Here is a 17658-nt window from a genome sequence, read left to right as displayed (position 1 = left end):
TTCAAATAATGATGACAACTTTCTATGCTCCTCAAAAGTATATTCCTATCTCCTTGCTCTGTCTCCGACTTTACAATCCGATTTTTGAAAAATTTCCCCAACTTTATATCGATGGCGAACCATTTTTTTTTAAAGGAACTTATGACCCAGGATATGCGGCGGAATAAATTCCAGCGTAGCAGTACTAGCAGAAATTAAGTCAAGGAGCGTCAAGGTGGCGCGACCCCATGCCAACCAGCCAGGACGGCAAAAAGACTCCCACCTCGCCGCCCGAATACAGCAAAGCTCTGTGCGTTCAGCCACGATGTTTTCATTTCCATGACATACCCATAATTTCCCTGACCGGTATAATCCCTGAGTACTCTTGTGAAGATTAATGTTATTATTTTGAGCACACTTTACTCCAGCGCCGTAGCGCGGAGCATTTGTCGGTGCCGTGTCTAGTGCACACTGTACGGGGTAGTTTTCGTTGAAGGTATATTCCAGGACGAGATGATAGACCTGCCTGGAAAGGAGGTAAGGACGACGAAAATGGATGACTGGGTATCCAGTAAAGTAGAGCAGGGCCGGGACTGTCGAGTACATCTCCACTTCTACGAACTTTTTCAGTGATGAATTACTCGTTTCAACAAAGAAAACTATCTCAGGCTTAATCAGCTGTAATTGTTATAAAATAGTTCAGCTAAAAATAATTTTAAAAAGGCTTACTAAAGATGCAGACATGGCCGCCGCCTATGTACCTGGCTTTTTAGATTCGTGACCACACAAAAAGGATTAGTTATTTTGCTCGATTGATATTTCAACCTGTGTATCTGCACTGCAGGTCACCTGCGCAATCATTTTTCATTCAAAATTATAGCTATATCAATGAAAAAATTTGCATTTAAAATAAATAATACAAGCCAACACTCAAAGACTTAATGCGTATCAAACATAATCACTCATGATTCCACCACAGATTTAGGGGAATTTGCATAAGTTATGCATTTAAATTGAAATATTTCATATTAAAATTAAGCTTCCATTTTCTAATAAAAATTGTAGCTATTTCAATGAAAAAAAATGCAATCACAGTAAGTTGAGTCAGCTCTCAAAGCAGGAGAAGATACAAGGAGAGAAGAGAGAATGAACGAATTCACAGAGAGAGAGGAGAGAAAGATAAGGAAGAGATAGAAAAGTGGACGAAGGAGCGGAATAAGGAAGAGAGCACTGGGGAAGGGGTGGGAGGTTGGTCTCAGGATTTTTTCTGGTGCGTTGGGGACAGGAGTGGGTGTGTTGCTTGAGAAGATGGGGATTCGGGAAGGGTAAGGAAGGCGGCACTGGAGGGGGACTTTCTTATCTCCCCCGAGAGGAAGCAGGGGAGGAGGGGGAAAGGAGGCCCCTCTAACCCTCCCCCCCTGACTACCTCCCGACGTGAATAGGAGAGAGAGAGAGAGGAACCAGGGGAGGGCGCCTGTGGGAGGTAGGAGCAATAGGGTGGAGTGCTTCGGTTGGCGTGGAGGGGATGGTGCAGGCAGGGGAGCTGTCAAAGGATGTGGACATTGACGGGGGCGGTGGAGGAAGACAGGATGAGTGAGGAGTCGGGAAGATTCCCCGGAGATGTTTGAGGACGCTTGAGGAGCGCCTAGGTAGAATGGAGAAAAGTAGGAACGTAGGATTACACAGAATAGGGAAACTAAAGAGGCAGATATAAGACACCCATATCTACTGGTTTTTTAAAGTGACGAATAACTCAACTATTTCCGGAGAGATTTCCTTGAAAAGCATATCGAATGATAATGAAAGATATAGCTGTGTCTTCTAATTTTCTTTCTAAATAGCTCACAACACGTGTTTCGATTACCATAAAATCTCCATCAATGATTCGGACGATATATTTTATTACCATACGCATTATTAGTTTTAACATAAAGAACTTTCATAGGCTCAATCTGCTGAATGTTACCATAACTTAATAATTGAAAGATACCAGCAAATTTTACGCGGAATGATAATAAGAAATATGCTGGGACCTCCCGTGAAAGGAAAATTAAAATATCTGGGCCACAATTATTACTGGGTATATTGATGTAATAACACTCGTTTAAACGTAGCTATCATGTAGAAAAATTCAATAGATACAATTCAAAGAAAAATTCAAATAGACCGTGGTGAGCAATTGTGAATCTCAAACTATACAATTGAAATTATTCTGCTTCTGCTAAAAATCTTTAAAAAATAAGGCTGTGGCGGATATTCCGCCAGAATCGGGAAAGTTCCAGGATCTTCCAGCACGGCGTTCGAATTCGCCGTTACTATATAAACAAGCGGTCTCAGCCAGAATAAACGGTTCACAGCAGTAAAGGCACAAGTGTGTTATTTAGCGTACAAAATTATTATTCAGCGTAGTAAATCGCTACAAGGCTACGTTAACACGCCGGCCTGGCCGTAACCTACCTACCTGGCTTTTAAGATGTGTGACCACACAAAAGAATAAATTATTTAGCTTTATTGGGATTCCAACCGTGCTTCTCAATTGCAGGTCACGTACTCTTTCATTTTCTAATCAACATTATAGCCAAATAAATGAAAAAAATATACGTTTACAATAATAATGTAAGCCAACTTAATGAGCACGAAAATGCACCGTGTAACCACCCAACTTGTGCGAATGCATGAACGGAAAATAGAACCTGTTCTAATTTGGTTCATGCATTCGTACATGTTCCGTTCCGGTCCACAAAAACCATTCATGCAAACAGAAATAACTCGTACGTGCTAATGTAACGTGTAAACAGGCCTTTAAAGCATATAAACGTATCACTTATTTCACAAATTTCTAGGAATCAGCATAAAGAATGCAAATACGATCACATGGAAATAATTATACACTAAAAGAGCAGCTGCAGTTTTTGACTGAAATTCACACGATTATAGCAATACGGAAGAAACTGCGGAACAGTATAATTACAACGACTCACATTGATCTAGCGAGACTTATAAAATCTTAGCTTCGAATAAATTGTTACTCCTCCGTAATTTTAATGAATTCTCTTACCTTCTTCATTTGCCGTTTCTTCCAACCTTTTCTTCTCGGCATGTTGTAAAGAAACACTTCCACTTATAGCAAATGCAGCCAGTAATTTATTCCAGACGAATTGTTTCACTTTAAAATTTCAAGACCCACAACCTACGCTGCTACAAGCTTTTGAAGCGAACGAAACCAGTGTTAAACTACTTTGACGAGATTAACATGAAATGCCGAATCAGTTCCGAGGCAGATGGCAGCTGCGGCTCGCCCCATACTGCAAAGTAATGTTCACCAACTTACAGTCACAATGTTGCCACAGCCAAGCGATGAGAATTTTAAAATTACTCTAGAAGCTGCAACATTGTACTTTAACCCACTCACCCTCTCAATTCATTGGTTTTCCCACAGTGCCCCCACCTGTAGCTGCGAAGTTAGACTAGGTCGAGAATGCGAGGTCGCGGCAAATTCAAAATATAGAGTGACGATGAAGATGAAATGGTCATGTGGAAACTCTACGAGTCTTTCAAGGTCCGGATAACCAATTGTATCAATTTAAATATTCTCGCGTGCCCTTATATCAGTAATTCTGAATTTCATGCTTTTTTAAATATTGTATTTATGCTAAACTATTTCAAATACACACCCTTTAACCGATACCTACATACTACATATTAATTGGTGCACAATAATTCATATCTCCGAAATCCTTCCCCAGCACCATACTCTCTTCTCCTTCACGTTTCCATTCCCTTCTTCCTCCGATACTACTTTAGGTTAATGCACATGACATGTCTTACCCCCGGCATATGAACTATAACTCAAACTATTTCCACTGAGGTCCAATTATAAGAGAGAAAAATCCTCATGCCTCCAAATGCAAAAAGCCTCAAATGAGCTTTGATGAGTCCAGACCTTTGAGGACCTCAAGTTGATGGAAAAAATTGGCAATCCCCAAATTTGAACATTTTAAATATTATACAAACATTATTATATTTTATGTAAACTAGCTCTAATATAAAAATATTCTCCATAAATAACAGTTAGGGAAAACCTATACGCTGGCACTTCATAACCATATCTACCCGTTGGGGACTTCTCAACCCCATCTTCCTGACAGGCGTATTGTATCTCGCGTACACTGAAATCAACAACCCTGAATCACATTAATTGGTGGACAAAAGTTCCAAATCTCCAAAATCATCCCCCAGCACCAAGTTCCCAGACCTATTCTCCCCACCTCAGCTGCGACGCACGGTTATATGCATATGACTCGTCATCCGGCCCACTTACGACCCATAACCCGCATCCCCCATGCCACGACACTTCCGAAATCGTCGCATCCACGCCACGCCCCACCTCCCTCACCCATAGCTACCCCTCCACAGACTACTCTCACACCCTAATACCCCCCCGTGTCAATCCCCAGCTCACACTCCCTTTGCATTCAAAACACTCGACTCGAAAAAGATTCCCCCACACCTCTCCTCAATTCTCCCCCGTATGCAGACGTAGTGGGGGAGAGGCCTATTCAAACTGCCCCCGCTCGGCGCGACGCAACAAACGCACTCAATTGACCTCGAATAATGGTCCCAAAGGCCTCGGGACAAAAATCCCCACCCACCCCACACACTTGAGTGCGATCTCGGAGCTACACTATATTCCAGCCCTCAAAAACCGCCACCCAACCTCTCTCCTTGACTCTTCCCCCTTACGTTCTCTTACGTTCGCCCACTCCACAGCGATGCCTCGATCATCCCCGCGGATAAAAAGGATATATTCCCACCCACTTCTCTTCTCGTCCTCAAGGGTCTCATCGTCGCTCCCCGCGACAAAGACCACCAATGTCCCCCCTCCGGAGAGAAGTGCAGAGAGGGATGATGGCGCTGGCGAAGGGTGAGGCTTCCACCGAGCAATGAAAAAGAATGACTGGGATTTTCACAGAAATTTTCGAGTCAGAAAAAAAGCTGGGTGTTTGGAAAGTCGATTGATGCGAAAACTGTATAGATTTGTCGTCACAATGCGGGTCCAAACCAAAATTTAAAATTTGCATCATGTTTCAATGCTAGAAAATACGAGATAGAGAAAAAAATGAACTTGATCGTGACAATTGATCGCGTGTTATTTTGGACCTCTAATTTTAGCCACTTTCCACCGAGCTATTTTCATGAAAATTGGCATACTTATCGAAACTAGTCTTATGCTTTGTTGAGTGTAAAGACAATTTAAAAATTTTGAAATTGTCACCTCACATCGTGGGTCCAAACTAAAATCTAAAATAGCCTCATGTTTCAATGCCAAAAAATTTCGAGAAAATAAAACTGATTTTAAATGACAAAGATGCCAATTCTCAGGTTGCCGGACACGAGGAAAACACTTTTATTTGCGAAAATTCAACCGTTGACCCATTATGGTCAGTCAAAGTCAAAGAATAGCATCCCAACAAAGATATAGATTAACTGGCAATAGTGAATTCAGTGAGACCGCATCCCAGATGAGTGAGTTAAGTGTCTTGGGTGGAAGGCATTCTATTCTTTGGGGTCTCAATACTTCCAGCAATATAACATGAGAGTTCCAGACTTAAGGACCCCAAAGAATATGATGGTCTCCCCTCTTCCCACCTCCCTGAAATGCAGTCTCATCAAATTACGGTTACGTAGATCCTCTGGTAATCCTTACGGTAACGATCAAGAAAATATAGTAAATAGCATGAAGATACTAAAACTGGATATGAATTTCAGTGGAGAAAACATAGCTGAATGTATTTTTAATAAATTAAACTCAACCACTGTTCAAAAATCGTTTGTTTTTATTTCGATGATCGGTCAGTATTTGACGAGGAATTTAATCAAATATTTAAAAATAAGTACCAAGTATGTTTTCTACCGTACTGCTGAAATTCCTTATTTGTTTCGGCATCTTCATCGTAACAACTGAAGTCTTGATGAAGTTCAGGGTGGATGAAAATCAAAATGTGATCACAATGAAATGGCGTATAACATTAAAAGTTTATATCTATGATCATATTATTAAGGTACATTCACTGTAAAATGAGTCATTTCATAGCAATGGATTCAAGGGATTGTCTTCTCTTGCCGGCTATTTTTCTTGGCTTTTTGACCGTGGAAGTCCACTGAGTTGAATTTCGTACATGGAGTAAAAGAGAGAAAATGCGATGTATACTTAGCTACGAAATGAGCCAGAAAAATTACTTCGCTTCAATAGAAACATAGGAAATAACCTAGAACTACATTAAAATAGTAAAGTAGAGAAGAGTTCGGAAAACTTCCATTTGGAAAATAAATAAACCAGAACATAAAATATGTTGTAGAGTTTCTATTCATTAAACTATCCATTAATTTTTTTGCTAAAATAGCAGATGATATACTACAATAATGCACTATAGTCATTATAAATTACACCGTGGAAGGGATATTAACTGGGTTTATCTCGAAACGTACTCTTATTGATACGAATGATTGTTTTGTATTCGAAAGTGCCCTTCCTGAATAACCATTTTTGACCAAGAAAAAAGCCACGAGGTTGAGTCGATCCGATACCAAGTGAAGTTATGCGCACCATGAAAGATAGGAGAGCTCTTCGAATACATCAACCAATCTTTCCATTCATCACACACTCGTAACAAGATGTAATCTAAGTCTCAACGATCTTTATACGCGTTCTGATGCTCATTCAAGCCTGCAACCGTCAACGTATCGGATTGATGAGATCACTAACGCCTTTATGAATAGTTTCCAAGTCCACCCATTGGCTATGCGTTGACAAAGAATTCCGCTTTGGATATTTCTTTTCCAGGTTCCATTACTCGGAAAAAAATTAATCTCTTTTTGATAACGCTTTTAATACGGAATTAGAAGTAGCGCAGCAACGAATTTTGAAATGAGTTGAAATGCTTCAGTTACTAACACCCACTATGGCAGGATTTATAATATCTCGTAATTTAATGGAAAAATTAAATATTTTAGTGAAAAACAATTCATAATAGGAATAAAATATTCAATTTTTTTTCTTATCGCATGGCTTGATCACTTTCTAATAATTTAAATTAAAGCTTAATTTATTAGCTGTTCCGAAGTCAATTGAAGTTAAAATTCATCAGCATATTTATTTAGTAGAATTAATAACATGAATGCCTTTAAATTCTCTTTTGTATTAATCTCTTTCCCAAAAATTTGTTGCGTGCATAATTTTAACTCAAATTGCGAAAAGCCATATTTAAAAAAAAAGTTGTATTGAAGGATTGGGGGACCAATTTGCGTATGAAACTTAAATCCATTGTTTGCAGGAAGTTAAAAATATTTTGAATTGGATGCATACGTATTTTACGGCATTATCCGGGAAATTGCATATTTTGTATACAAGAAACTAAATTTTGAAAAGTGTTGCTTAAAATTTATAAACAGGACAAGTGTAAATAAACATTCATAGATTCCACACATTTTGAAACTTCACTATACAATGAGAACAGAATTTACGTACAGGATTAATATATGGTGTACTGAGAAACCTACGGAATATTTTGGATATAATATGTATAAGTTTATAGCAGGAAAGTAGAAACATTTTACAATTTACCAAACAATGGAAATCTTACACAAAACAATATGTGAGTTGAAATGTGTGCAATATATTTACGCAAACATTCTTCGGGGAAGACGCTCTAGGTAGAAGGGATGTGGAGCAGCCGAAACCACATGCGCACGTGTGACACTCATGAAGCGAATTCGATCTCTCGCGACTCTCCTACCCACTGCGTCGAGTCGTTTGTGTTGGGTTCGACGCCCTGAAACACCCTTCAGGGCTTCGACACCGACAGCGCGGCGGAGGGAGGCTGGGATATCTCTCCGCACTCCCTCCTTCTCTCTTGCAATGGCCATATGCCCTGGGTGGAGGACGCGGCCAGAGGGACTAGGGATGAGGAGGAGGTGGAGGACGATAAAGGGGGCGGCACTCAATCAAGTGTAGTAATGGTGTCTAGTTCGTGTATGCCACGGCGCGTGAAGTGACTGAGTTATGTGGGTGCGTGCGTGCGAGATGAGAGGGCTCGAAGAATCCATTCAGTCTTTCCATCGCCGTCGAACGCACGCACACACACGGCCCTCGCGGGTGAGATGAGACCGCTGATTTCAAAAGATTATGTATGCATTGCTTTGAGGGAGGGTTCTCGATTTTTGAGTTGCATAATCTACTCAGATGTTTCAAGGGTTAAGACGTTCAAAGCATAAGATGAGTCAATGTGTGAAAGTCTGCACAAAGTGTAAAGATGTTTATAGTTGAACCATGGGAATTAAATTTCATCTCGTTCATTCTGTAATTCTTACTTTTTACATTCACAATTTCAACAATATGAGCCATTATCAAGATAATTTGGTCAAATTCGTATTATGTGGTCATAAGCGGATTTAGGGGAGCGGCACGGGGGCACGTGCCCCCTCAATATGCTTAATTATTAGGCAAAAGTATCTATATGGCTATCATTACGTTCGTTATGTGTATTACGGAGTCTTAATCATTTAATTTCATATTAAAAACATTCATATTGAAATAAAGAGAATACTTCGCACAGTAGTTGTTTTATCTTGATTTTAATCTCAAGTACGTGAAGATCGTTTGCTGGTCAGACCCTTATGCAAATACTGAACTGGATATACATGAACTGCCAGGTAAAAATGTTAGACCCTTGTTGCTCCCGGGATAAAAGTCGTGGATCCGGCCCTAATAGTGGTTAAATTATAAAATGCGGAAATAAGGAAATTTTGGCCTATTTTTTTAACCCTAAAATTTTAAAGATTACACTACAAGTTTTAAGTGCGTATTTCAAGGCTTAAGTGCGAGTATTCCAAGAAAATAAGATGGATAGAGCGGATGGCATGTGTCTTCTTAATATATCTTTCTGATAAAATAGCGAAAAGAAAGCAGGATTATTCAATATTAGGAAAACCCGTGCCTAAAATACCATAAAGAAAACGATTTTGGTGTGCGTGACGACTATGTGAATGAAGAAAATAAAGGACACCGAACATAAAGATGGTGGTCTCCCTCTCTCTTGTACATTCGTTTCTACTTCTCCATCTCCCTCTATACCTCACATGGTGGCCCAATCACTCGCCTCCCCTTTCCCTTCGGGCATTACCCCTTCCCATATCTATCGCTTCTACTCCTCCCCCGGACTCTTGAGTGAGGAGTGCTGCGCCATGCCCATCCCACTTTTATCACCTCTCGTTCGTTCTACTCACCCTTCCCCATGGCTTCCCCTCCTCCGCAACCGATTTCTCTCCTCACAAGCGTAAGGTTGTTCGATGGACTGATAAATCGAGACCATCGACTCGATTTATCGATCAATCTATTTGGAAGACTATTGTAGAGCAGAAATATTTAATAATACTGATTGGAATAGTGCTATAGTTTTATGACGATAGCAGTTAAAATGAATTCAAATTATCAATAGTAAGCTACATGATAAGGATAAATAGTGTATAGGCACACCGTAAAAATACGCCATGAAATATAACAATATTTAGCAAGAGCCCCAGATTTTCTTTAATATATTATTCAATTAAAAAAATAAACGATGAAGATCCCGCGGTGAAGATGGAGAATTTGAAATTTTTTACATTGCAGAAAACATTAATTTCCATTCCATAGTTATGAGACTATACGACTCCCCAAGTAAGTACTGACGCGACATTTGTTGTTGTGCATTGTAATCAAGACAGCAGTTGGAAGTTACAGCGGTAAAAAACGCTCAGGGGACCACAGTTTGACGTCCCATCCAACGAACAGCGCGCTGTACATGAAGCTGACTTCCACTCAGCACCGTCGCAAAGATCAGGCAGTTCTTCGATAATAACCGCAACGATTTGAACCCGGGCTCACAAGATGGTCGGTCAGCCCTCTAGCCACCACACGAACACGACCTACCCTCGTCTATCGAATGAGCCCACGACTCATCCCTCCCTACAGGCTCTGCCAATAGCCTTTCCCTTCACCACACCCCCCGTATTCTATCATCATCCTATTTCCTCCCTTCCTCAATGCATGACCCAACGGTGACCAATGACATCTTCCCACTGCCCCCTAGCATACCAGATCACAGGAATAGTGCTGCTATCCCCACCATCTCACTAAATCTTCGATTTCCTCTCCTCCTTACCTCATAGATCGCTCCGGATTACCCTTCCATACTTCGCTCCGTTCAACCTCTCCCCAAATCAACCCCAACGGCTCTTCTTCTCCCTACGTCTATAAACCTCTTCTATTTCCTTCTCCTCCTCTCCCGTCGGGTGCAAGAGCTCTAAAATAGGGGTGAATGTGCTGTTCAGCCCACAGAGTTCTATTTTATATATTGAAAAGTTGTATATCCCGAATGGCATCGAGTTTAAATTTCATTCTAAGAATTTCATTTCATCCTACGAATAATGAGAGAAAGAGAGCCCTCTACAAATCCTCACAAATTGGCCTTACATTTGGTGCTTCATCTGTGGACACCGACGGAATTAATTAATATATAATAAATATTATCCAAAGCATATTGTGATGAAAATAAAGCTTTAAAGCAAGAGTTAGCTACACGGCTTCCTTAAAAATATAGGACTACCATACAAGCGGCCGAAAATGAACTTACATGAGGAATTCTGATGGGGACAACACAAGAAAACGGATGGGAAATGAAAATGGTGTAGAATACAAGTTTTCCCCGGCGTAAGATCCGCAGGAATAGTTCCCGGGTTATTCATCAGGTATTTTTTTGCGTGTATAATCCCAATGTTGCAACGGCTAAATCTTCCATCGTCTTCAGCGGTTGAAATAATTCATTTTACCCCTAAAGGCGATGGCCAACTTAGACGTTGAAACATTTGGACTGTACAACGAAAAAAGTACTCATCGGGAAACCCGAGAACTATTCCTGTAAAAAACGATACATTTTTGAAGAATGATCGATATTGCTTCATTAAACAACGACCATCTGTTTGCAAAAGAGATATATCTCTAAAACCCTGATAATTCTTTCCTATAACTGAATTAGTAAAGTTGGGAATTACTAAATATCTGCATACATCTGTATTACTGGCAGTGCAACCCAAACAATTTCAATTAGAGATAAGTTTAATGTTTTTAGAGGAGAAGTTTAACATTTTATAAGTATTTAACCCTAAAATGAGGACCAAATTCACCACAAAAGAAAGGTGCAGGTACATACAAGTGAAAAATTTGATGATCCCAATCCGTTTACTCATTAGCAATAGCCATCGTTAATCATAAGAGAACTGATTTTTCGATTGAAAAATTATGAAGTGTTTTTGCAAACATGAGAATATGTGGCCAATTAAAACTTTTTTTCTGCATTTTATTCCCGCACCGAAGCATTTCGAAGGCCTTATATGGAATCCTCCTTTTCTCCTCGTTCTTTCCCCACCACCCATTTCTGGAGTGCAGCAACACATCTGATATTTTATTCGTCTCCATTCTTCGGGGAAGATTTGTATTCATTTACGCATTCGACGCCCTCTCTCTCTCTCTCTCATCCTCCGAACCCAATCCACCCACACGCTCGCGAGAGAAAGAAAAGGAGGATCGCCTTGTGGCAACATCCAGGAATCCACAAGGATATATAGATGACACGCGTGAAATATGTTGAGCACGCCCGTAATAAGTATGTGTACGGAGGGGGGAGGGGGTTTGCTGGAGACCCCTCAATGGAAGAGAGCCAGGGTGGCTCTGTATGTGATTTGAAATATGTAAATGTGGGTGTTGTACTAGCTCGCCCACGAGTGCCTCCTTACTCCCCACGTCCGCCCACCCACGGGGGTCCCACCCAGGCCAACTCAGACCATTCGTTCTCTCCCTCTTTCCACGGAACCAACTAACCCTCTCGCCTGGACGCCACTTTCCCTGTAAAATGCCTCACTGTAATTCTATCATATACGATGCTTTTCTCAATGATGCTTTTTTACACTCATTTTCTTACCTTGTTTCGGTCTGTTTGTTTTTTGTCTGTTCGAATCGGTCCTAATAAACACAATGGTACCTGATGATAGTTGTAAAGTTTATGTCTTTTTGTCTGTCAGTTTGTTTTGTCTATTTGCTTCCTGTAAGGAATATTTTAATTGATTTTTACCCACATCATCGGATCACCTTGAAATTTTGCACGCTTGCATGACTCTTATGACAAAACAATATTCATTGATCGGAAATTTGAAATTTTGTTTCATTATGATATAATTCATTAACTAATCTTCAATATGAAAAAATATTTTTAAATTATCTCAATAGATGACGTGACTTGTAAATTGTTTTTGGCAGAAATTTCTTTAACAACTCGCATGCAATGTAAAGCGTATAAATTAACATGTCTGTCAATCCTTACTCACGCATCAAGCTCTTGCACACTCATTTATAATAAATATAATCAGAACCCATGCTTTTTCTCTTATTAATAAAAAGTTAATCTAAATGAGAGTGCTGTGCAGGCCTACAATATATCCACGTAGGTCTCCATCTTCTCAGCAGAATAATTTGTCATCGTAAAATTCTAGTTGTTTTTCTTCTATTAAAGATTATAATAATGAACGTCAGTTACAACAGAGGTTTGGTATGCTCATATGCTCAGCTAGCAATGTATTTTCTTTCTCTTTGGTGTATTTGTTCCATGTATCAAATGAATTACTGCTTCGTCGTATCTAAGCCCTCCACCGCCTTCCTTACATGGGTCACACATGATATAGCAAAATAAGTAAGTAGGAAAAATTCCCTAAAATGAACCGCGAGAACCAAGGGAAATAATTCCATCAACAGAAGAATTGGTTCTCTTTTTGCATGGTGCTCTACTATGTAGTAGTAACATGCAGATGGGAGTATTTTGCATTGCGGTCGCCTTTAAAGAGTTTAAGGGAAATTCATTATTAACCCTTTGCGGTCCAAGTAAACTTCCACTGGCTGCAATATTATGCTACAGGTTCAATTAAATAGATTATTATTTAATAACTATCCATTAGTGACATTTCTGAAACACTTCCCTTGCATAATCCCCTTATATAACCATGTGATGTTGAGTTCAACTTGACGTTGGACCCAATGTTTGCACCAGGCCTGTCGAGCCACCCTCGACGTTGGATCGTTAAGGGGTGCATGCTTGATACTGAACAGCATTATTCCAATCCGTTTTTACTACTTATGATCAGCAAAGCGATCCCATTCATCAAAAAGTAACATTTCAAACACAACAAATTCCGATTGCGTTACCAACCACTCCGAATCAACCTCTCCAAATGAAAATAATCGGAATAATTCCAAGAGGTGATTCAATTTAAAGATAGGAAAACGATGAAGCAGCTCGGGTAGTTTGCGTGGCTTACTTTTGCAACGAATGAACTACGAGCTATCCGTAGGTAAGATTTCATCGAATATATTTCCCTCGCATCGCATCGCTCTCAAGAGTATATCTTTCCCCCGACGCATCTTCCCTTCTCATTCTCCCTCCACACCCCTTCTTCGCCCTTTTGGTCTTACTTTCCTGCCTCTCCAGCTCTTCCCGAGGATCAGATTCCATTATATTTCACGAAAAGAGAGGGGAGGAGCCACGCGTGGGGCGAGGAAGTGGATGGCTTGCCATGACAATGGGAAGACAGGCGAACAAATGACCCGAGCCGCCCTCACCCCGTCCGCTTCAAAGAGGAGAGCGAAAATTTTATCTCAATTCGAGCTCACTTCGAAACAGGTTAGGAACGCATCGGGACTTGAGGCAGTATATTTTTCCCGATACTCGTGCACCAGCAAGAGGTGATTGACTTAAAAATGTAAGGATCCGACCCCTGCGAATGAATTTGTGGCAAGGTCTCGCTAATACGCATCTAATCTGGCTTTCATACTATCTTTCAAATGTATAAAATCGTTTCACGCTTGATTTTGTGGAATATTGCTATATCCATGATAGAAACACAAATAGTTATTTCCACACTATTAAATTTGACACACAACGACCGACCATGGTTTCAACTCCATGGAAATGACACAGTGTTGAAACCATAGTCGGTCGTTGAGTGTTAAATTAAATAGTGTGGAAATTACCATTTGTGTTTTTATCATGGATATTTCAAATGCATGCCTACTCAGACTGGTGCATGCACCTTTTTTTAAATATATGTTCTATTTTTTGGCATGTGATCTTTTAAACATATACGTGAATATTACGGAAATATATCATATTGTGATAAAGAGGTATTTTGATGGTAAAATTATGCCCGTTCTATGAAGTATAGTATTATATCTTCTTATTAAAAACAAAGATACCTTCATTTTCTATCGCATATTTCTGACATTATGTTTGGACTAAAATTAACTGTGCGAGTGACAAAATTTCTTCAAATGTAACAATAATTTAAACATGAGAAAATAGAAACCAATAAGTGATATTTTAGTCCGGCATTTATGAGTTCTATCTATCTGTCATCAAAAGGTACGTCTACTATTCTCCAAGAATTCAACCATGCGGATGAAGGCAAGAATTAGCTGGGGATGGAAACGGATATATGGCAAAGCATAATAATTCATGCTACAAGCCCAAGCAATACAACCGAAGTCTCGGAGCTCCTTTAAAACCCTCAACCCTAATAAAAAATTAGATGACTATTGGCTTTAGATCATCGCACCCAAATATTCACGTGTTCATCTGGTGTGCTATCGTACGCTTTTTAATATACTATCCTGACCGCCATATGAAAAAAGATTGCATGATTTCTATCAAAATCTATGAAACTATACCAAACATCTCAATAGTTTCTCAGTTATCAGATATATAATTATTCCAAATACCCTATATGCTATCAATTCCATACATTCAACTCAAAATTATGCGGCTGAATATTCAAAAAGTAAATTCTTTCACGAATCATCTTTTACAAAACTTTTATCGGACTCCTGTACTTTATGATGCGAAAACATTCCTCTAACTAAAAACCTTTAATTTATTAAAAGTTTCATTACAATTAACTTTATAAAATGCTAATCCGCGTTGAAATTTACTCCAGTAGGTATCCACCCCTTCGTGAAAGAATAAAGAAACTTTTCCACGACATCCTCGATAAAATGAAACGACAGGGAGTTGAAATTCCCCACTAAATTAGCGCATAGCATGGTAATATTTTTAAAAAAGTCAGAACAGGAGAAGCCAAAAAGGCAGCGGGGAAAGAAAATTCCAAAGAGATCCCCACTTGGCACCCCACAGTGAAAATCAAAACGAAATATTAACCAGGGAAAAAGAAACAACAAATTTCACGAGGAGAACAATATGAGTAAAAGAAAATTAAAAGAACGACTCCTCCGTCATTTCCCACCGAGTTTCGTACACCATCGATGATGCCACCTGATTCCTATTCAACACCTACACGGCCGGAAGAGAAGGAGATGTTGGGGATGAAATTAGAAAACAAATAACAGCAGACGCTCGCGGGGAAACACTTATTAAATCGAGGGCGGGGGAGGTGACGGGAGGCGAGCAGCGGGGCGAGGGAATTCGGAGGATGCCTTGGGGAATTCAGTTAGACGGGTGACAACCTGAAGGGGAAGGAGGAGGAACGGGGGAGAAGGGAGGGTTGGAATGGAGGAGGGGAGGAAAGCGCCGAGACACAGTAGGGATACACGGATAGGACAAAACGGAAATAAAATTAATGGATTTATAAAGCGCCGAATATATTGAAAACTACGTGACTGCAATGATCTCTTTATTTAATTCAATGTAGGCTTTTCGGCTAGGGTCATTAGAGAAAGAGAAAGTTTTAAAAAATTGAGTCGCAAATCAAAGTTTACCTTCTGTATATTTAAGTATGAATAGACGCAACATTTAAATTCATAATAATGAACTAAATTTCCAAACATCAATGACATTTCAATAAATAACCTTGAAAATCTTCGCAGGAAAATTTTTTATCGAATGATGTTAAAGCGCAGGTATAGTTTTCAAATAGCTATTTAAATTTATTTTCGTGCAAATAAGGAGAAATACGAACAAGGAATTCAATGTACAAGTTAAAAGTTGCTTTTATGGGGGTCAAAATAAATGTTTGCTTCTTTTCACATTACTTTAATGACCGCCAAATATTATAGCACGCATTGTCCCCGCAAGTACATGACTTTGTTCATTAGATATATGTAAGTTATTTAAATTCGCTGAATAGACACGAATCGATATATTATGGTAAGATATTTTTTTAACTTGGTGGTGTTTGTATCGTATTAATTTACGAACCACCCCTATCCGGTGATTTAGTGACATATTACTTGAGCTACGACATCGTACCATCACACAAAAAACATTGAGTATCAAATAAATTCAGGCATTAGTTTGAGGTGGAGTAAAGTATAAACCAAAATCCTGGTGCGGTATTATGCTTGTTCAAAAAACATTTCTTCAAGATGAGAACTGATTTCAGCGCTCCCTATCCTTACACATCCTTTCCCTGTGATATGGGCTTGAAGAGAAGGAAAGAGGAGGAGGAATGGGAGAGTGAGGATTTGAGACTCGCTGGAGCATCATCCCCACAGGGCCCTTCCCAGGGGTGGGGGGAGATGAAGAGGGGTGGGCGGTGGGTGAGGGAAGGGAAAGGCAGACGTCGCTACGAGGTTAGCCGAGGCTTAGCGCGTGGAATATATGAGCGGGGGCGAAGTGGGAGGGGGAGGTTATAAGGGGAAGGTGGGGGAGAAGTCGGGTGGGGCCTTGGCGATGCCGCTGGAGAGATAGGATGGAATGACGGAGAGAAAGGGATGGAGGAGTCAAGAGGAGACGCATGGGACGGAGAGGAATGGCAAGACGACGCAACGCCGCCCTCACTTATACATTCGACTCGAGTCCCGTGCAATCGCCCGCTCGCTTTGCGGATGAACGTTATGCAGCGATAGTACGATAGTAAGAGGCTAAGTATACGTGCTCGTCAGCGGGGATGCTCATGCTTTAAATAATGAACTAATGCCTTATTATTTTATGATAATGATTTTTAATATTTAATTTATTTCAGTTTTCACTGAGTTTTTTTAGGTAAAGGAGTACGGGATTTCACCAAGGCAACTCTTCATTGTTCCATTGAGTTGAGAAATTTTGTCGTGATGAGGCATTTTTAAATTATTATGGCTTTTTGCTGTTTGAGCTTCATTGTTCTGTTGAGTTGAGAAATTTTCTCGTGATGAGGCATTTTTAAATCATTATGGCTTTTTGCTGTTTGATGTATGTAATCGGATTAAGGTTGAATATTGCAAAACTTTATTTTATTATTATTTAATGAGGGCCCTAGAGGCCAAAGTGTTCAAGTATAATTTTTGTTATATTAATGATAAATTCAGATAATATTTAGTGGGTTGCATAATATTACCGCTGAATCTACTTACTACTAAAGGTCCCAGACTCAAACCTCGGCTGTGGCCTTCGGACATCCTAAGGCAAAAGTCCCGAAAAGTGAGGTGGCCTAAGGAACGGAGCTAACTACCTTGAAAGTGAGGTATTTGCTTGCCTTTATATTCATTTGTAAGTCTGGGGTAAAGCTTACCATCATCTATCCAAACCAACCATCATCTCACGTCACTGATTGAATTACTAAGTATCCTTTTGTAGGGATTGCTTGAAGAATTTTTACCATATCATG

At 39.9% G+C, this 17658-nt stretch overlaps 1 protein-coding gene across 4 annotated transcripts in view; it reads right to left on the bottom strand.

Moving 5' to 3' along the window:
• LOC124156108 (nucleolar protein 4) overlaps positions 1-17658 on the bottom strand; it is a 911182-nt gene that overhangs the window by 391726 nt on the left and 501798 nt on the right. The window contains exon 1 of one of the 4 annotated variants that reach the window (XM_046530440.1): positions 3038-3135. The exons of the other annotated variants lie outside the window; for them this stretch is intronic. Coding sequence (XP_046386396.1) covers positions 3038-3079 — 42 coding nt within the window. The 5' untranslated portion in view covers positions 3080-3135. Of the gene's footprint in view, positions 1-3037; positions 3136-17658 lie in introns of those variants that run through there. 4 annotated transcript variants of the gene reach the window in all.

The sequence above is a fragment of the Ischnura elegans genome, chromosome 3, assembly GCF_921293095.1.
Source record: "Ischnura elegans chromosome 3, ioIscEleg1.1, whole genome shotgun sequence".
In the NCBI taxonomy this organism is placed as follows: Eukaryota; Metazoa; Arthropoda; class Insecta; order Odonata; family Coenagrionidae; genus Ischnura; species Ischnura elegans.
Note: the sequence above shows the minus strand (reverse complement) of the source record. Positions and strands in the feature narration are given on the sequence as shown.